This window comes from Salvelinus fontinalis, unplaced genomic scaffold (genome assembly GCF_029448725.1).
Source record: "Salvelinus fontinalis isolate EN_2023a unplaced genomic scaffold, ASM2944872v1 scaffold_0935, whole genome shotgun sequence".
NCBI lineage: Eukaryota > Metazoa > Chordata > Actinopteri > Salmoniformes > Salmonidae > Salvelinus > Salvelinus fontinalis.
Window position 1 is genome coordinate 51343 of NW_026601144.1, and position 20646 is coordinate 71988.

The window sequence follows — 20646 nt, forward strand, 5'->3', positions numbered from 1 at the left end:
TTCCTGAATGGATCTAAATTTAAAATCAATTCATATTGGGGATCTTATAAAATAGAAAGAAACACCAAAATATTGCTAGTTTTACTTTACTATATGTAAGGCTTGATAGAATGTTCCTGGTGGAATGGGAGTGTAAATCCCCGCAATAGGTAATAGGGGACGCACGTGCACATTGGAGTATTGTGGTATTGGAGTATTGAGCAATTAAACTGATCCATCACAAGTTCCATTGTTAGATGTTACCACAAAATGTAGTAGACAAAAGTATTTTGTATCTACATAATTTTTGTAGCTCATATATAACCATTGTCAGTTGTTTTTGTCATCTATTTGCAACCAGTCTCTTTTTATTGCAATAGTAAGCTCTCTGGAACTAATGTCAGCTACTATAGCTAGCTACAGCTTTGACATCTGTCCGCCGGCCTGCTGCTAGCTAGATACTGTAGCTATCAACCACGTTAGCTCTACTATTTCGCAAATAAAGTACTAGGGCTTGATATGGCACCAACTACATTGCAATACACAGTATATATATTAGATCAATTTTGAGCTTCATACCGTGAAAGTAAAGAGGTCAACTTGTAGGTTTAAAAGACATTCGGCAGTTGAACGCGAGGCTTTGAGCGGGAGTTCACACATGGAGGGAAGTAGAACAATACACTTTCAATGTTGGGGTGCAGCCAGTTCATACTACCTAATGTGGCAAATAGAGGGGTTCTCTGTCTGATCAGATCAGTGCAATCAGTCAGCCTATATTTCAGAACAGGAAATCAAATCAAAAACAAGCAACTCTTCATTCGATTCTTTATTTGTATTAATCATTCGTATTCCAGCAATTGTTTTTGGTGTGGGTACATATTTCTTTAATGCATCACTTATTATTCACTACACCCAGCACCCTTCCCAACCTCCTCACCAAGAATGAGGTAAAACACCTCTCATGTTCCCCTCAAACAAACAATTGGACAACGATGAAGGGATGCTGTGTCAAGACTGTACACATCAAAAGTGAGGTTGTAAAAGTGAGGTTGTAGTTGAGGTTGTAGTAGAGGATGAACTGGGTCATCTGAATGGGGAAAGGGGACATAGGGAAGGGCTGGCAAACCCTCGCCCTGAAAGGCTGGGGGCGCAGGCTTTTGTTCCAGCCCTGCTATACCACACCTGATTCCGCTAACCAAGGTTCCCCGATGAGCAGACTGTTAGTAGATTGAGATGGGTTGGGCCTAGAGCAGCATTTCCCAAACTCCAGACCCCAAGGGGTGCACGTTTTGGTTTCCGCCCAGCTAACACAGTCCAATAAGCCACAAATAATTCATCTTCAGTTTACATCGCAATTAGCTTAATCAGTTGTGTTTGTGAGGGATGGCCCCAGAGGACTGGAGTTGCCCATCCCTACCCTATGGAGTGATCGATAGAGAAGCATAATTCAATTCAGGATGAGTCGTCAGGCAACGGTAAAGCAGAGCTGGAACAAAAGCCTCCACATGCGGTAGGTCTCCACGAGGGATGGCCACCCTTAGCGGCTTGGTATAAAAGTACATTACATTATACAGTCAGAAAAAGTCTACCTTCAAATTCCTTTAAATTCACAATGAAAATACACTTAGTATACAGACCTTCTGTACACCGTTGAGAAAAGTACTATCTCTTGTCGACTCAACCGTAAGAAAGATTTGACAAAAAAAATGACAGACACTAACGCTTATGTACAAAATGAGAAAGAGCTGAATATACCATTTGATCAAGACAACTGTTAACACTTTATTATTGTTCTTTTTTAAAAAGTTAACTAACAGACAATGTAAAAGAAAGAAAGAACAGAAAAGCGGATCGTGATATTAATGGGATAAAAGCGACAAAGTGTGCTGTTAAGTAACAGAATCATACCTCAAAACACGTTGGTGTACAAACAGTACACATTAAAACGCATGTCATGTAGAAAGGCATGCATACGTTATATGCATTAACTCACACACACAACATAGACCCAACTCTGAGACTGGACAGGCGTAGTGGCCGGTGATGCACAGGGCCTCCATAAGGAGTAAGACCAAAGACACTGTTCGCCGGCAGGAGGTAGACGCGTTCTAACGACATTCTACACAAGAATGTCAATACACTGCCCACCCAATCAGTTGCATTGAAGCCAATCCAGCCAATGAAATGGAGGCAGACATTTTGTATATCCTTTACAGTGTGGATATGCTACGCATGTTGTTTGTATAATAGTGAGGTATTTATTGGTTTTAGTCTGATGATTAATGCAATGGTAAAACTCAGTTCTTCTTCACAGGCTATTATGTTCCTTCTCGGACTCCCTCTTCACCCACCAACACACCACGACCTGTCCAATCTTTAAGTTCTGGGTTCCTGGTGTCTCCTCACCTGGTTTCAAACACTGGCGGCTCATATCATGGCCCATTTCTCAAGTGCGTCTTCCCAGGGAATCTCAAAATGCTCGTCTCCTTTATAAAAGTCAGCAGCACTCCTTTTATTGACATGTCCCCCTTTCCATACATACAACGGGTACATACAGTACAAACAGCAAGACAGGAAAAGGAAGGGAAAGAAGTCATTTCCAGTATCCATCAAGGTTGTTTTATGGATAGTACCATATATATCTTCTGGGCTAACTGCCATCGTATCGTAGCAGTAACATTCAACATCCACAACTTCAAATCATTCAGTGTATAAAATAAAACGTTGAAATATATGTAAAGAGGTATGACGCATGGAATGATGTTACATGAAAATAATAATGACAAATATAAGTGGAGTATCATTATAAAAAGAAATGGGTGATTTGTTTGTTTTGTTCTTCAAAAACACGTGGACACTAGGTGGCGTCTGACTACACATACAAACAGTCAGAACGGACACAAGCCACTTGATAATCAAATTCAAGCAGGTGGTTACTATAGGCACGTCTGTCTCTCTCCCCTTTCTCTCCCTCCCCCCTCTCTCTCTCCCTCTTTCTTTCTCTCACTCTCTTCCTGTGTCTCTGCTAAAGTAGTACCATTTTTAAGTTAATTTACCCTACTCCTATTTAATACTAGCTACATTCTCTTGCCATCTTCTCTCTCTTGTTTTCTCGCTCTATTCTCTTCCTCTTTTCTTAATGCCCTTCCCCCTCCCTTTCACATCTCTCAATCTTTGTCCTTTCTCTCCCTCAGTCTCTTGATCTCTTCTATCCTTTTCTCTCTCTCTCTCTCCTCTCTCTCTTTCTTTCAGTAGTGTAAATTAGTTAGTAAATAACTTAGTACCGCGTCTCAACTCTTTGTATTTTATTTAGCTAGTACCTAACTATACCAGTGTAGTCATCATTTTGACCACAGTCAAATCTAAACAAAGCCTGAGCCTATTTCTCTCTCTCGTTCCCTCTCTCCTGTGCCATCACTCAAACAAACACCCTAACACTCCGTTGTGTGCTTGTGTGATTTATCAAAACTCTAGAACCCTCCAATCAATCAGCATCTTCAGAAAATCTTCCAAAATGTAATTGGACCTTTCCCCTCTACACCAAACCGCCACCCCATTTAAGTGCTGGTAGAGTCTGAATTAATTAATCGTCCTGTCTCCTCCTCTTCCTCCTATCATTGCTCCTCTTCCTCGGTGATGCCCTGTGCTTTCAGTTCATCCAGGACGTTGTCTAGGTGGCTAGGGTCGGGGTAGCCGTGGCCCGTGAGGTTGGAGCCGAATTCCGTCTTGTGGTGCACCTCGTTCCAGATGACCGTGTCCGACTCGCCCGTGGTGCTGGACGTGCCCACCGAGAAGACCAGGCGCCGGTCCCACGTGGTCAGCAGGAGTCTGAGTACCTGGGGGAGAGAGAGAGGACGTGGAGGGAGAGGAGGTGGGGGGAGAGAGAGAGAGGACGTGGAGGGAGAGGAGGTGGGGGGAGAGAGGCAGAGGACGTGGAGGGAGAGGAGGTGGGGGGAGAGGTGGAGGGAGAGGAGGTGGAGGGAAAGAAGGTGGAGGGAGAGAGGGAGAGGACGTGGCAGGAGAGGAGGTGGGGGGAGAGAGGGAGAGGACGTGGAGGGAGAGGAGGTGGGGGAGAGAGGGAGAGCAGGTGGGGGGAGAGAGGGAGAGGACGTGGAGGGAGAGAAGGTGGAGGGAGAGAGGGAGAGGACTTGGAAGGAGAGGACATGGAGGAAGAGAGGGAAAAGGAGGTGAGAAAGAAGGAGGTGAGATGGTTAGAGACGGATCCATAACTTCAACTTACAGAGTTCCCCCGATACTGACACAAATTCAAGGGAAAACGTCCCGGATTTGAAAAGGGCAAAGATTGGGCTAAAATCCAGAAAGCTTTGAGTTGTACTGGACAACAGTATCTGCTACAATGGAATATGTCAACGCGTAGGTTCTTACCTTGCGTCCCTTCTCGCTGTCTGGGAGGTAGCAGTGGCGAGGGAACCCTCTGGCTGTAAAGGGCTTGCCTGGGTTGGGGTGCTCTGGGCCTTGGATGCCAGGCAGGACGTTGTAGATGACGCGGATGGTCTTGCAGTCGGGGTGGCCGGGCAGCGAGTGGGGGATGACGTGGTACTCCATCTTCCCGGGCGGCTGGTTGCCCGTCTTCACGCCGTAGATGGTTTTGCAGGTGGGGCACTGCAGGCTGCCATCTTTATTGCCGTTGTTGTACATGGCCACCAGACACTGGAGGTGGTACTGGTGCCCACACTGGGCCAGGCGACCGATGAAGTCACCACCCTTGTAGCCTGACGGCCCCCCGAGGGCCTCCATACAGATGGTACAGTCCTGAGGAGAGGAGGAGATAGGAGGGATCCTTAGCCAACCTATAAGTACTTAGCTCTCCAAAATAGCAAAAGCACCCACACAGCTGAGTCAGCCTGTTGCAGGTGAGTAGGAATCATTCAATAAGATTCTTGAAAGCGCTGACGAAGGCGAACTGGCCAATAGGTAATGTTAATCAATGAAAGTGTTACAGGCCAGAGCAGTGTGCAGGTCTTTCTTTAAATATGTACTTGGCTATCGCATTTCCTTCAACAGATAATGTGTTGTGATGATAATGGCTGCGTCCCAAATGACATCATATTGTCTGATCCCTATGGGCCCTGGTCAAACGTATGACACTTTACAGGGCATAGGGTGTCATTTCAGACTTAACCAATGAGTGGAGAGAACAGGTCTCACCTCCTCTGTTGCTATCCTGACTTTCTGAAGATACTGCTTCACCACCTCCTCTGTTGTCTTACCTGGAGAGAGAGAGAGAAGGAGAGAGAACATATGAGTGTGTTGAGCAGAAACCTTCCACACAATGTAATCAAGTTGTGTATAGAGGTGTCTGTCTGTGTGTTCATATGTGTGTGTGTGTGACCGGTACAGGTGTGTGTGTATAGGCCTATATATTAGTGCTGGTTTTATAGTGTGTCCCATCGTACCTTTGCGGGCCTGTTTCTTGGTGGTCTTGCGGTAGCAGTGGCCCAGGCCGGGGACGGGCTTGATGTCCCTCTTGCTGACGGGCGGGGGGTGCAGCACCAGTTTGGGGGGGCGGGTGAGACACACAGGGAACCCCGCAGCGCTCATCAGGATCCCAGTGATACCGGCCAGCGCTGGGTGGACCGGGCTGTTCCCACTGAGGTTCTTCACTGGGACAGTGGGCACGCTGAAACACAACGGGGAACCACACGGCTGGTTACACACTAACATCTCACCAAACACGCGCCTGGGAAGACTCTGGGAGTTGCAGCGCTAACCTAGGATCAGTTGTTACAGAACCTGCAGTAAACAAACCCTCCCTGACACTAACAGACAGAAATACAGCAGGCTTACTGCTGACCCCCACACAGGGTTGGGACGAGCCTAGTCCGTGTGATTACAAGACGTAAACCAAGCCACCTACAGTATAGACAGGTGGAGAAGTCTGTCCCAAATGACACCCCACCATAGATAGCGCACTACGTATAGGGCTCTGGTCCAAAGTAGTGCACTATGTAGGGAATAGGGTGCCATTTGGGAAGCAGCCGTTCAGGAGGTGTACACGGGCCAGATGTAATCTCTATTGGCAACAACACCTCACCTACTACGACCAGCTGCTGCATGTGACTAATTCAAAAAATGTCCAGGAGCCAATGACCTGTGTGTGTGTGCCCATAAAATTAGAATAATCTATTTCTATGTGTGGCTGTGTGTGTGTGTGTGTGTGTGTGTGTGTGTGTGTGTGTGTGTGTGTGTGTGTGTGTGTGTGTGTGTGTGTGTGTGTGTGTGTGTGTGTGTGTGTGTGTGTGTGAGAGAGCGAGAGCCTGTGGTGTCTCTCTGTGTGTGTGTGTGGCCCCGAGGCCAGTCTCCTGATCTGGGTCAAAGACTCATACCATAGATGGTACTGCCAGATATCCTCTGTCTAGCCGGTACGTTTCAGAGAACACCGGTTGGGTCTAAGTGGCGCCCTATTCCATACAGAGCGAGCTACGCCTGACCAGAGCCCACGTAGGAGGCCTCCAGCTATATACGGCTCTGACGGTGTCATTCAGACAATCACCTATTGTTTGTCCTTTGACATATTTCTGGATGATTCTAGAACGCGCCAATAGCTACTCTACCATTCTAGAGTCCAGGTAGAGCATCTGTGTCATTCACACCAAAGATATTGTACTATACTCAAGTTCCCCAGATCATCTACTTTTACCACAGACAACACAGCCTTTGAGTGTCAACGATATCGGAGCAGTGAGATATGATATGATGATCTGATCACGCCCGGAGTGTGTTGTCCTTGGTAATCCTACATTGTCGATAAAATCGGCAGCAGTTCACTCACACACACACACACACACACACACACACACACACACACACACACACACACACACACACACACACACACACACACACACACACACACACACACACACACACACACACACACACACACACACACACACACACACAAACAAAAGCGCATAGAAAAACACTCGAGCACACAGTTTTTCCTAGGGATGGATACTCACATAAAGGACGTGAGGATTGTCATTCTCCCACAGAGGTCAGTCCCGGCACAATCAGTTAAGTAATAAAGGACAAGAAAAGGAATCACGGAGGAATCGATTTCCTTTCTGTTCACCAACAGAGAAACACTTGGGATGTGTCAATGAGAAGCTAAAGAAGGTCTCTCTTTATTTATTTCTCTCTCTCTCTATTTCTTTCTCTCTCTCTCGTTATTTCTCTCTCTCTCTCTCTCTCTATTTCTTTCTCTCTCTATTTCTTTCTCTCTCGTTATTTCTTTCTCTCTCTCTCTCTCTCTCTCTCTCTCTATTTCTTTCTCTCTCTCTCTCTATTTCTTTCTCTCTCTCTCTCTCGTTATTTCTTTCTCTCTCTCTCTCTCGTTATTTCTTTCTCTCTCTCTCTCTCGTTATTTCTTTCTCTCTCTCTCTCTCGTTATTTCTTTCTCTCTCTCTCTCTCTATTTCTTTCTCTCTCTCTCTCTATTTCTTTCTCTCTCTCTCACAGCTTGACTTGGCTGCTACGCAAACCTTTTCTGTCTCTCTGAGCTGGACTCAGTTTCTATTCTTCCTCTCTACAGACCTCCTCCTCTCCCTCTGTCCTAGAAGCAGTGTGTGAATCGGACCGAGAGTGTGTGTGTCTCCTGTCTTATATATGTAATCCATGAGTTTCCATCTGCTGGCCAGTGACCTCAGAGAGAGGAGACGTCACAGAACTGACAGTGAGCATCACATCACACACACACACACACAGGATCATGGATTACCTTCACCACGTCACCGGCTCTATTGACTAATACCACCCTGACAAACCACTTACGGAAACACACACACACACACACACACACACACACACACACACACACACACACACACACACACACACACACACACACACACACACACACACACACACACACACACACACACACACACACACACACACACACACACACACACACACACACACACACACACACAGGGAACTGGGAAATCCCTAATAATGAACAACAAACTTGACCACAACACAACCCAGTCTTGACACGACCCGACCTGGTCTTTTAAATGACGAGTGTTATATTAACTACAGAGCTTCCCCTGTGTAAACGGTACTGTATAGGCTACACCCCAGCAGAAGTTGTGGAAATGAGTCTAACTAACCATGCTACATCTCCCCTCGACGTGGGGAGGGGGGGTCATTTAGAATGGCAAATATGATCAAACACAAGAGTTTATCCCCACGCTGTTCCTCCTGCACTGCCACACATCACAAACGGGGTTTGTTGTTCGTTTTGTTGCTTCCCGACATGCAATTAGCCAGTCGCTCTGAGAGCTGTGAGTTACTGTCGCTGGTAGCAACCACACGGACACGGCAGGAGGGCAGAGCCTGGGAGCTTTGTTCCTCGTGTTGTGACCCACCAAGGCTTAGACATCATTGCTTTTGTGTAACCTATATTGCATGTTTACATACTGTGCATACTATGTAGTATAGTAATAATAGTTATAGATGGTATGTAGTGATGGTAGTATAGTAATAATAGTTATAGATGGTAGTATAGTAATAATAGTTATAGATGGTAGTATAGTAATAATAGTTATAGATGGTATGTAGTGATGGTAGTATAGTAATAATAGTTATAGATGGTATGTAGTGATGGTATTATAGTAGTAACAGTTATAGATGGTATGTAGTGATGGTATTATGGTAATTATAGTTATAGATGGTATGTAGTGATGGTATTATGGTAATAATAGTTATAGATGGTATGTAGTGATGGTATTATGGTAATAATAGTTATAGATGGTAGTATAGTAATAATAGATATAGATGGTAGTATAGTAATAATAGTTATAGATGGTATGTAGTGATGGTAGTATAGTAATAATAGTTATAGATGTTATGTAGTGATGGTAGTATAGTAATAATAGTTATAGATGGTATGTAGTGATGGTATTATGGTAATAATAGTTATAGATGGTATGTAGTGATGGTATTATGGTAATAATAGTTATAGATGGTATGTAGTGATGGTATTATGGTAATAATAGTTATAGATGGTATGTAGTGATGGTATTATGGTAATAATAGTTATAGATGGTAGTATAGTAATAATAGTTATAGATGGTAGTATAGTAATACTAGTTATAGATGGTAGTATAGTAATAATAGTTATAGATGGTATGTAGTGATGGTAGTATAGTAATAATAGTTATAGATGGTATGTAGTGATGGTATTATGGTAATAATAGTTATAGATGGTAGTATAGTAATAATAGTTATAGATGGTAGTATAGTAATACTAGTTATAGATGGTAGTATAGTAATAATAGTTATAGATGGTATGTAGTGATGGTAGTATAGTAATACTAGTTATAGATGGTATGTAGTGATGGTATTATGGTAATAATAGTTATAGATGGTATGTAGTGATGGTAGTATAGTAATAATAGTTATAGATGGTATGTAGTGATGGTAGTATAGTAATAATAGTTATAGATGGTATGTAGTGATGGTAGTATAGTAATAATAGTTATAGATGGTATGTAGTGATGGTAGTATAGTAATAATAGTTATAGATGGTAGTATAGTAATAATAGATATAGATGGTAGTATAGTAATAATAGTTATAGATGGTAGTATAGTAATAACAGTTATAGATGGTATGTAGTGATGGTATTATGGTAATAATAGTTATAGATGGTAGTATAGTAATAATAGATATAGATGGTAGTATAGATATAATAGTTATAGATGGTAGTATAGTAATAACAGTTATAGATGGTATGTAGTGATGGTATTATAGTAATACTAGTTATAGATGGTATGTAGTGATGGTATTATGGTAATAATAGTTATAGATGGTAGTATAGTAATAACAGTTATAGATGGTATGTAGTGATGGTATTATAGTAATACTAGTTATAGATGGTATGTAGTGATGGTATTATGGTAATAATAGTTATAGATGGTAGTATAGTAATAATAGTTATAGATGGTAGTATAGTAATAACAGTTATAGATGGTAGTATAGTAATAATAGTTATAGATGGTATGTAGTGATGGTATTATGGTAATAATAGTTATAGATGTTATGTAGTGATGGTATTATGGTAATAATAGTTATAGATGGTATGTAGTGATGGTATTATGGTAATAATAGTTATAGATGGTATGTAGTGATGGTATTATGGTAATAATAGTTATAGATGGTATGTAGTGATGGTAGTATAGTAATAATAGTTATAGATGGTAGTATAGTAATAATAGTTATAGATGGTATGTAGTGATGGTAGTATAGTAATAATAGTTATAGATGGTATGTAGTGATGGTAGTATAGTAATAATAGTTATAGATGGTAGTATAGTAATAATAGTTATAGATGGTATGTAGTGATGGTAGTATAGTAATAATAGTTATAGATGGTATGTAGTGATGGTAGTATAGTAATAATAGTTATAGATGGTAGTATAGTAATAATAGATATAGATGGTATGTAGTGATGGTATTATAGTAATAATAGTTATAGATGGTATGTAGTGATGGTATTATGGTAATAATAGTTATAGATGGTATGTAGTGATGGTATTATGGTAATAATAGTTATAGATGGTATGTAGTGATGGTAGTATAGTAATAATAGTTATAGATGGTATGTAGTGATGGTAGTATAGTAATAATAGTTATAGATGGTATGTAGTGATGGTATTATAGTAGTAACAGTTATAGATGGTAGTATAGTAATAATAGATATAGATGGTAGTATAGTAATAATAGTTATAGATGGTATGTAGTGATGGTATTATAGTAGTAACAGTTATAGATGGTATGTAGTGATGGTAGTATAGTAATAATAGTTATAGATGGTATGTAGTGATGGTATTATAGTAATAATAGTTATAGATGGTATGTAGTGATGGTAGTATAGTAATAATAGTTATAGATGGTATGTAGTGATGGTATTATGGTAATAATAGTTATAGATGGTATGTAGTGATGGTATTATAGTAATACTAGTTATAGATGGTAGTATAGTAATAATAGTTATAGATGGTATGTAGTGATGGTAGTATAGTAATACTAGTTATAGATGGTAGTATAGTAGTAATAGTTATAGATGGTATGTAGTGATGGTAGTATAGTAATAATAGTTATAGATGGTATGTAGTGATGGTAGTATAGTAATAATAGTTATAGATGGCATGTAGTGATGGTAGTATAGTAATAATAGATATAGATGGCAGTATAGTAGTAATAGTTATAGATGGTATGTAGTGATGGTAGTATAGTAATACTAGTTATAGATGGTAGTATAGTAATAATAGTTATAGATGGTATGTAGTGATGGTACTATAGTAATAATAGTTATAGATGGTATGTAGTGATGGTATTATAGTAATAATAGTTATAGATGGTAGTATAGTAATAATAGATATAGATGGTAGTATAGTAATAATAGTTATAGATGGTATGTAGTGATGGTAGTATAGTAATAATAGATATAGATGGTATGTAGTGATGGTATTATAGTAATAATAGTTATAGATGGTATGTAGTGATGGTATTATGGTAATAATAGTTATAGATGGTATGTAGTGATGGTATTATGGTAATAATAGTTATAGATGGTATGTAGTGATGGTAGTATAGTAATAATAGTTATAGATGGTATGTAGTGATGGTAGTATAGTAATAATAGTTACAGATGGTAGTATAGTAATAATAGTTATAGATGGTATGTAGTGATGGTATTATGGTAATAATAGTTATAGATGGTATGTAGTGATGGTAGTATAGTAATAATAGTTATAGATGGTAGTATAGTAATAATAGTTATAGATGGTAGTATAGTAATAATAGTTATAGATGGTAGTATAGTAATAATAGTTATAGATGGTATTATAGTAATAATAGATATAGATGTTATGTAGTGATGGTAGTATAGTAATAATAGTTATAGATGGTATTATAGTAATAATAGATATAGATGTTATGTAGTGATGGTAGTATAGTAATAATAGTTATAGATGGTATGTAGTGATGGTAGTATAGTAATAATAGTTATAGATGGTATGTAGTGATGGTATTATAGTAGTAATAGATATAGATGGTAGTATAGTAGTAATAGTTATAGATGGTATGTAGTGATGGTAGTATAGTAATAATAGTTATAGATGTTATGTAGTGATGGTATTATGGTAATAATAGTTATAGATGGTATGTAGTGATGGTAGTATAGTAATAATAGTTATAGATGGTATGTAGTGATGGTATTAAAGTAATAATAGTTATAGATGGTAGTATAGTAATAATAGTTATAGATGGTATGTAGTGATGGTAGTATAGTAATAATAGTTATAGATGGTAGTATAGTAATAATAGTTATAGATGGTATGTAGTGATGGTAGTATAGTAATAATAGTTATAGATGGTATTATAGTAATAATAGATATAGATGTTATGTAGTGATGGTAGTATAGTAATAATAGTTATAGATGGTATTATAGTAATAATAGATATAGATGGTATGTAGTGATGGTAGTATAGTAATAATAGTTATAGATGGTATGTAGTGATGGTAGTATAGTAATAATAGTTATAGATGGTAGTATAGTAATAATAGTTATAGATGGTATGTAGTGATGGTATTATAGTAATAATAGTTATAGATGGTATGTAGTGATGGTATTATAGTAATAATAGTTATAGATGGTATGTAGTGATGGTAGTATAGTAATAGTAGTTATAGATGGTATGTAGTGATGGTAGTATAGTAATACTAGTTATAGATGGTATGTAGTGATGGTAGTATAGTAATACTAGTTATAGATGGTAGTATAGTAATAATAGATATAGATGGTAGTATAGTAATAATAGTTATAGATGGTAGTATAGTAATACTAGTTATAGATGGTAGTATAGTAATAATAGATATAGATGGTAGTATAGTAATAATAGTTATAGATGGTAGTATAGTAATAATAGATATAGATGGTAGTATAGTAATAATAGATATAGATGGTAGTATAGTAATAATAGTTATAGATGGTAGTATAGTAATAATAGATATAGATGGTAGTATAGTAATAATAGTTATAGATGGTAGTATAGTAATAACAGTTATAGATGGTAGTATAGTAATAATAGTTATAGATGGTATGTAGTGATGGTGGTATAGTAATAATAGTTATAGATGGTATGTAGTGATGGTATATATAGTAGTAATAGATATAGATGGTAGTATAGTAATAATAGTTATAGATGGTAGTATAGTAATAATAGTTATAGATGGTTTAAAAGTTTAACAGTTTAAAAGCTCCACAAGCCACTACCTAACAGGTCCACAAGCCACTACCTAACAGGTCCACAAGCCACTACCTAACAGATCCACAAGCCACTACCTAACAGATCCACAAGCCACTACCTAACAGATCCACAAGCCACTACCTAACAGATCCACAAGCCACTACCTAACAGATCCACAAGCCACTACCTTACAGATCCACAAGCCACTACCTAACAGATCCACAAGCCACTACCTAACAGATCCACAAGCCACTACCTAACAGGTCCACAAGCCACTACCTAACAGATCCACAAGCCACTACCTAACAGGTCCACAAGCCACTACCTAACAGATCCACAAGCCACTACCTTACAGATCCACAAGCCACTACCTTACAGATCCACAAGCCACTACCTAACAGATCCACAAGCCACTACCTAACAGATCCACAAGCCACTACCTAACAGATCCACAAGCCACTACCTAACAGATCCACAAGCCACTACCTAACAGATCCACAAGCCACTACCTTACAGATCCACAAGCCACTACCTAACAGATCCACAAGCCACTACCTAACAGATCCACAAGCCACTACCTAACAGGTCCACAAGCCACTACCTAACAGATCCACAAGCCACTACCTAACAGGTCCACAAGCCACTACCTAACAGATCCACAAGCCACTACCTTACAGATCCACAAGCCACTACCTTACAGATCCACAAGCCACTACCTTACAGATCCACAAGCCACTACCTAACAGATCCACAAGCCACTACCTTACAGATCCACAAGCCACTACCTTACAGATCCACAAGCCACTACCTAACAGATCCACAAGCCACTACCTAACAGGTCCACAAGCCACTACCTAACAGATCCACAAGCCACTACCTAACAGGTCCACAAGCCACTACCTAACAGATCCACAAGCCACTACCTAACAGGTCCACAAGCCACTACCTAGCGGGTCCACGGGGACAGACAGACAGACAGACAGGAAGACAGACAGGAAGACAGGAGGACAGTCAGGAGGACAGTGAAAGGGACTGGTGGCAGGTGACTGTCATCATCATCCTCATCATCATCTGTAGCTTCCGGTTCAGGGTTCTGCCTTAACAAGCTTTGAGTTGGAGCTAAGAGGCTTTTGGTTAACCCTCCCTGCAGTTGTCACAGTCACTGAGTGAGTGACTCACTGTGTGTGTGTGTGTGTGTGTGTGTGTGTGTGTGTGTGTGTGTGTGTGTGTGTGTGTGTGTGTGTGTGTGTGTGTGTGTGTGTGTGTGTGTGTGTGTGTGTGTGTGTGTGTGTGTGTGTGTGTGTGTGTGTGTAGGGCTGGGAATCGCCAGGGACCGCACGAAACAATATTATCATGATACCATATGTATTACAATTCTCATGATTCTCACGATTCTAAAAGTACTGCGGTTCGCTACTGTGATTTCATTGCAATGCGATGCTCCAAACATATTGCTCACCACATGTCTGCTGCGGAGGGACAAGAGAGAGCCAGGAGAACATGAGTTTTAATCAGTCATGGAGATGAAAGTGATGGAAACAAAATGTCTCCCTATTGAAGAAGAAGATGGAGAACAAGCTATGAAGGAAGAACACTGGAGTTTTGAGGCAGCTGGCGCTAAAATAATATTGCGAGGGCCTCCTGAGTGGCGCAGCGGTCTACGGCACTGCAGCGCACTGCTTGAGGCGTCACTACAGACCTGGGTTTGATCCCAGGCTGTAACACTGTGGGTGTTAAGAAGGGTGGTTAGGCGGGACATGTTTCAGCCATAGGGACTGTGGGTGTTAAGAAGGGTGGTTAGGCGGGTCATGTTTCAGCCATAGGGACTGCGGGTGTTAAGAAGGGTGGTTAGGCGGGACATGTTTCAGCCATAGGGACTGCGGGTGTTAATTAAGAAGGGTGGTTAGGCGGGACATGTTTCAGCCATAGGGACTGCGGGTGTTAAGAAGGGTGGTTAGGCAGGACATGTTTCAGCCATAGGGACTGTGGGTGTTAATTAAGAAGGGTGGTTAGGCGGGTCATGTTTCAGCCATAGGGACTGCGGGTGTTAAGAAGGGTGGTTAGGCGGGACATGTTTCAGCCATAGGGACTGTGGGTGTTAAGAAGGGTGGTTAGGCGGGTCATGTTTCAGCCATAGGGACTGTGGGTGTTAAGAAGGGTGGTTAGGCGGGACATGTTTCAGCCATAGGGACTGCGGGTGTTAAGAAGGGTGGTTAGGCGGGTCATGTTTCAGAGGACGCATGACTCCACCTTCGCCTCCCGAGCCCGTTGGGGAGTTACAGCGATGAGACTAGATCCTAATTGGGGAGAAAAAGGGGGGTAAAATATATATATTGCGATAGTCAAAACAATACCATTCGATATATCGTCAAAAATGATATCCCCATGTAACTGTATAGATTTTTTCAGGAAGAACCCTTTGGTGGTGAAAAAGGTTCCACTTGGAACCCCAAAAAATGTTTTTCAGAGGGTTCTCCTATGGGGGCAGTTGAACAACCCTCATGGTTCTAGGTAGCTTCTTCTTCTCTAAGAGTTTACAGTAGATCCAGTCTGACCTCAAGTCAGCGTTGTTGACAACTTGGGGTCATGTTAAGTGCTGAATGGCCTATTCGACCTGTGACCAGGCCTGAGCTGAATGATGATGGAGACAGGAACCAGTCAGTGAGGTTATTAATACTACAGTAAGCTGTACGAGACCGCTGACCGTGCAACGTGACGGTTATTGTGAGGTAGAAATGCACTGTGGAGAAGGTTTAGTCTCGTTTGAGCCCCAGCTTATCTACAATGCATTAACACAATTCCCAGCTGTCCTACTGACACACACACACACACACACACACACACACCTGGAACAATGAGTGAGTCAGAGAGTGAATGACCAGTGTACAACCCTAAACCATGAATGAAAGAAAAGCAAGAGAGACAGAGAGACAGAGGCAGAGACAGAGACAGGGACAGAGACAGAGAGAGAGTATGTGGGAGAGAGACAGAGAGAGAGAGTATGTGAGAGAGAGACAGAGAGAGACAAAGACAGAGAGTATGAGAGAGAGTGTATGAGACAGAGAGAGAGTATGTAAATGTGTGAGAGAGACAGAGACAGAGTATGAGAGAGAGAGTGAGAGACAGAGTATGAGAGAGAGAGACAGAGAGAGAGTATGAGAGAGAGAGACAGAGAGAGACAACCACTCATCATTACACACACAGCAACTAGAGACCATAGGTGTAATCCACCATATATACATTTACATTTAAGTCATTTAGCAGACGCTCTTATCCAGAGCGACTTACAAATTGGAAAGTTCATACATATTCATCCTGGTCCCCCCATGGGAATTGAACCCTGGTCCCCCGTGGGAATTGAACCCACAACCCTGGCGTTGCAAGCGCCATGCTCTACCAACTGAGCCACACGGGACCTGACACACACATGTACCCACTCAGACACACTGACACACACATGTACCCACTCAGACACACTGACACACACACATGTACCCACTCAGACCAGTGGAGGCTGCTGAGGGAAGGACGGCTCAGAATAATGTCCGGAACGGAGCGAACGGAATGGCATCAAACACCTGGAAACCATGGAAACCATGTGTTAGATGTGTTTGATACCATTCCACTGATTCTGCACCAGTCATTACCACGAGTCTGTCCTCCCCATTTAAGGTGCCACCAACCACCTGTGATGCAGACACACTGACACACACTAGCATGTCTGCACTCAGATAGTTACACACACTGTTGTAGACCTCCACAAAGCCCTAAATAGAGGAGCTCTTCACTAACACATGGCCTGCTTCACCTATAGTACACAGGCACTAACACATGGCCTGCTTCACCTACAGTACATAGGCACTAACACATGGCCTGCTTCACCTACAGTACATAGGCACAAACACATGGCCTGCTTCACCTACAGTACATAGGCACTAACACATGGCCTGCTTCACCTACAGTACATAGGCACAAACACATGGCCTGCTTCACCTACAGTACACAGGCACTAACACACGGCCTGCTTCACCTATAGTACATAGGCACTAACACATGGCCTGCTTCACCTACAGTACACAGGCACTAACACACGGCCTGCTTCACCTATAGTACATAGGCACTAACACATGGCCTGCTTCACCTACAGTACATAGGCACAAACACATGGCCTGCTTCACCTACAGTACATAGGCACAAACACATGGCCTGCTTCACCTACAGTACATAGGCACAAACACATGGCCTGCTTCATCTATAGTACATAGGCACTAACACATGGCCTGCTTCACCTACAGTACATAGGCACAAACACATTTGACCTTAAAGGCTCGGTGCAGTCAAAAACGTGACATTCCTCCAAAAATGATATACACTGAGTGTACAAAACATTAGGAACACCTGCTCTTTCCATGACATAGACTGACCAGGTGAATCCAGGTGAAAGATATGATCCCTTATTGATGTCACTTGTTAAATCCACTTCAATCAGTGTAGATGAAGGGGAGGAGTCAGGTTAAAGAAGGATTTTTAAGTCTTGTGACAATTGAGACATGGATTGTGTATGTGTGCCATTCAGAGGGTGAATGGGTAAGACAACAGATTGAAGTGCCTTTGAAAGGGGTATGGCAGTAGGTGCCACCAGTTTGTCAAGAACTGCAACGCTGCTGGGTGTTTCCCGCTTAACAGTTCCCTGTGTGTATCATGAATGGTCCACCACCCAAAGGACATTCAGCCAACTTAACACAACTGGAGTCAACGTGGGCCAGCATCCCTGTGGAACGCGTTCGAGGTGTCCTTAAGGTTTTGTATACTCAGTGTATATCTCCACGCTACGAGTTTGGAATAATACTGAGAATTTGTGAAAGTGATGATAATGCCCTTTTAGTGTAAGAGCTGTTTGGTGACATCAGCAGGTGGTACATTTGTAAAGACCAATAAGAAAGAGAGTTCCAAACCTCTCTGCCAATAACAACTTGTTTTCAGTTTTCCCCTCCCCACTCAGACCCCTCCCAGACAGTCCTAGCAAAACTCTTGCTTGAGAAATTGCTCTTTACTAAGAAGCTATTTTTGTTTTTTTTAAAGACAATTTTCATTGAAACAATCAGAGTAAGGTACCTAATTGTTACCCAGAAATGATTTGGTATTGAGATAAAAACAGCTGCATTGGGCCTTTACTACATGGAGCCCAGTATCCAAAACACAGATGAAACAAATGAAGTGAATGTCTTTCCCACGCTCCTCTGTCGACATCCTTCACCCATATCTCTATTTGTTTCTTTCTCTTTCATTCATCTGTTCCTCTTTTCTCAGATGAGCTCTTACTTTTTCAAGGCCTTTCTTCCCCTCTGAGTCTGTCTGTTGTATAATCTGTATATTCCTCTCCCTTCTTTATATCCTACCATCTCTCACTCACTCTCACACTCTCACTCTCACTCACACACCTCCTGTGCTAATTAGTTAATAATGACATTATTATATATTTGAATTAGCATCTCTGCATCTCAGCCGGGTGAGAAACTCAGGTTCCCAGAGAATCACACTTTCTGCTTCTGAACAGGATGCAGTTGCTCCTAAACCCTGATCTAAGATCAGTTTGGTTAAGGTTAGGATTTAGGTAGGCTGATCCTAGATCTACTAAGACTACTGTACTAGTCAACCTAGTGCACTCAGTGTACATACTTTAATAGTTGTCTTTGGAAGACGATGGAATGTGGACATTGCAGTGCACAGTTGATTTCTCTTTGGGGTTGTTTGTTAGTGTATCTACGGTCTTAGTGGGAGAGGGGCAGACAGACAGGGAGACTGGGGAGGGAGAATGTCTGGAGTGGAGGGGGTGGTGGAGGAGAGAAGAGAGAGAGGAGGGTGGGGTGGGAGAGAAGAGAGAGTGGAGGGTGGGGGTGGGGGAGAGAAGAGAGAGGAGGAGGTGGGGGAATGAAGAGAGAGTGGGGTGGGAGAGAAGAGAGAGGAGAGAGGAGGGGGGTGGTGGAGGAGGGAAGAGAGGAGAGGGTGGGGTGGGAGAGAAGAGAGTGGAGGGGGTGGTGGAGGAGAGAAGAGAGTGGAGGGGGTGGTGGAGGAGAGAAGAGAGAGAGGAGGGTGGGGTGGGGGAGAGAAGAGAGAGGAGAGAGGAGGGGGTGGTGGAGGAGGGAAGAGAGAAGAGTGGAGGGTGGGGGAGAAGAGAGAGAGGAGGGTGGGGGAGAAAAGAGAGGAGGGTGGGGTGGGAGAGAAGAGAGAGAGGAGGGTGGGGTGGGAGAGCCTCTTGACCCCTAGTGACCCTAACCCAACAAACTCCCAAGCATTCTCACACACTCGTGTGTAAGTATGCGCACACACACACACACACACACACACACACACACACACACACACATATTTTTGGTTTCCAGAGTTTCTATTACCCTTGCTCTCTTTCACTCTTCAATTCAATTCAATTCTATTTAAGGGTTTTATTGGCATGGGAAACATATGTTAACATTGCCAAAGCAAGTGAAATGATAAACAAAAGTGAAATAAATAAAAAGTGAACAGTAAGTATTACACTCACACAAGTTCCAAAATAGAGACATTTAACATGTCATTATGTCTCCATACAGTGAGGTAACGGTGTTACTGTCTCTGTCCTCTTTACTCAGCCCTCTGAAACGTCCTCTTTACTCAGCCCTCTGAAACGTCCTCTTTACTCAGCCCTCTGAAACGTCCTCTTTACTCAGCCCTCTGAAACGTCCTCTTTACTCAGCCCTCTGAAACGTCCTCTTTACTCAGCCCTCTGAAACGTCCTCTTTACTCAGCCCTCTGAAACGTCCTCTTTACTCAGCCCTCTGAAACCCTTCCTCACCCTTTCTGTTTTCACTCTCTCGTTCTCACACTCCCCCACTAGAAGAAAGAGACACATTCCTGCAGCTTTGTGAGGACATCAACATTGACTTTCTCTGTGTGTGTGTCCCCCTTGGTTTGAAACAATTTCACAACTCTGTGTGTGTGTCCCCCTTAGTTTGAAACAATTTCACAACTCTGTGTGTGTGTGCGACAACTGACAGACAACGTAACACTGCTCTGCGTATTACAATCAACAATCTAGGTTTGCTCTATTTCTCCCTCCCTCCCTCCCTCCCTCCCTCCCTCCCTCCCTCCCTCCCTCCCTCCCTCCCTCCCTGGCCTGATTTCTTGTGCCTGATTGTGATCAATCTCTGCTAGTTGCTGAGTTGTTCTTTTGTCCCTCCCTCCCCCCTCCTTCCATCTGACAGTGTCTGTGTCTGGCTGGCTATGTCTACCCCCCCAAACTCCCTAAATGTAGGTCTCTCTTGCTCCCCAACCCCCCAAGATCCTCCTTGACAAAAGCCTCAAGACAGAGCGAGACGGAGCATTACAATGATGACTGTGGCTTCTGCTTTT

At 42.1% G+C, this 20646-nt stretch overlaps 1 protein-coding gene across 2 annotated transcripts; it reads right to left on the reverse strand.

Annotated features, from left to right (window-relative positions):
* Nucleotides 1–792: 792 nt before the first annotated feature.
* On the reverse strand, nucleotides 793–20335 carry LOC129847704 (E3 ubiquitin-protein ligase DTX4-like). 2 transcript variants are annotated; one of them, XM_055915459.1, is made up of 5 exons: nucleotides 19799–20335; nucleotides 5397–5620; nucleotides 5149–5210; nucleotides 4366–4752; nucleotides 793–3815 (listed from the first exon to the last, which is right to left on the reverse strand). In XM_055915459.1, the coding sequence occupies exons 1-5, from the start codon at nucleotides 19825–19827 to the stop codon at nucleotides 3594–3596; spliced, it is 924 nt and encodes a 307-aa protein (XP_055771434.1). In that variant the 5' UTR covers nucleotides 19828–20335; the 3' UTR covers nucleotides 793–3593. The 2 variants fall into 2 exon arrangements, with proteins under 2 accessions (XP_055771434.1, XP_055771435.1); XM_055915460.1 differs by lacking the exon at nucleotides 19799–20335 and adding an exon at nucleotides 6963–7775.
* Between the last annotated feature and the right edge of the window lie 311 nt (nucleotides 20336–20646).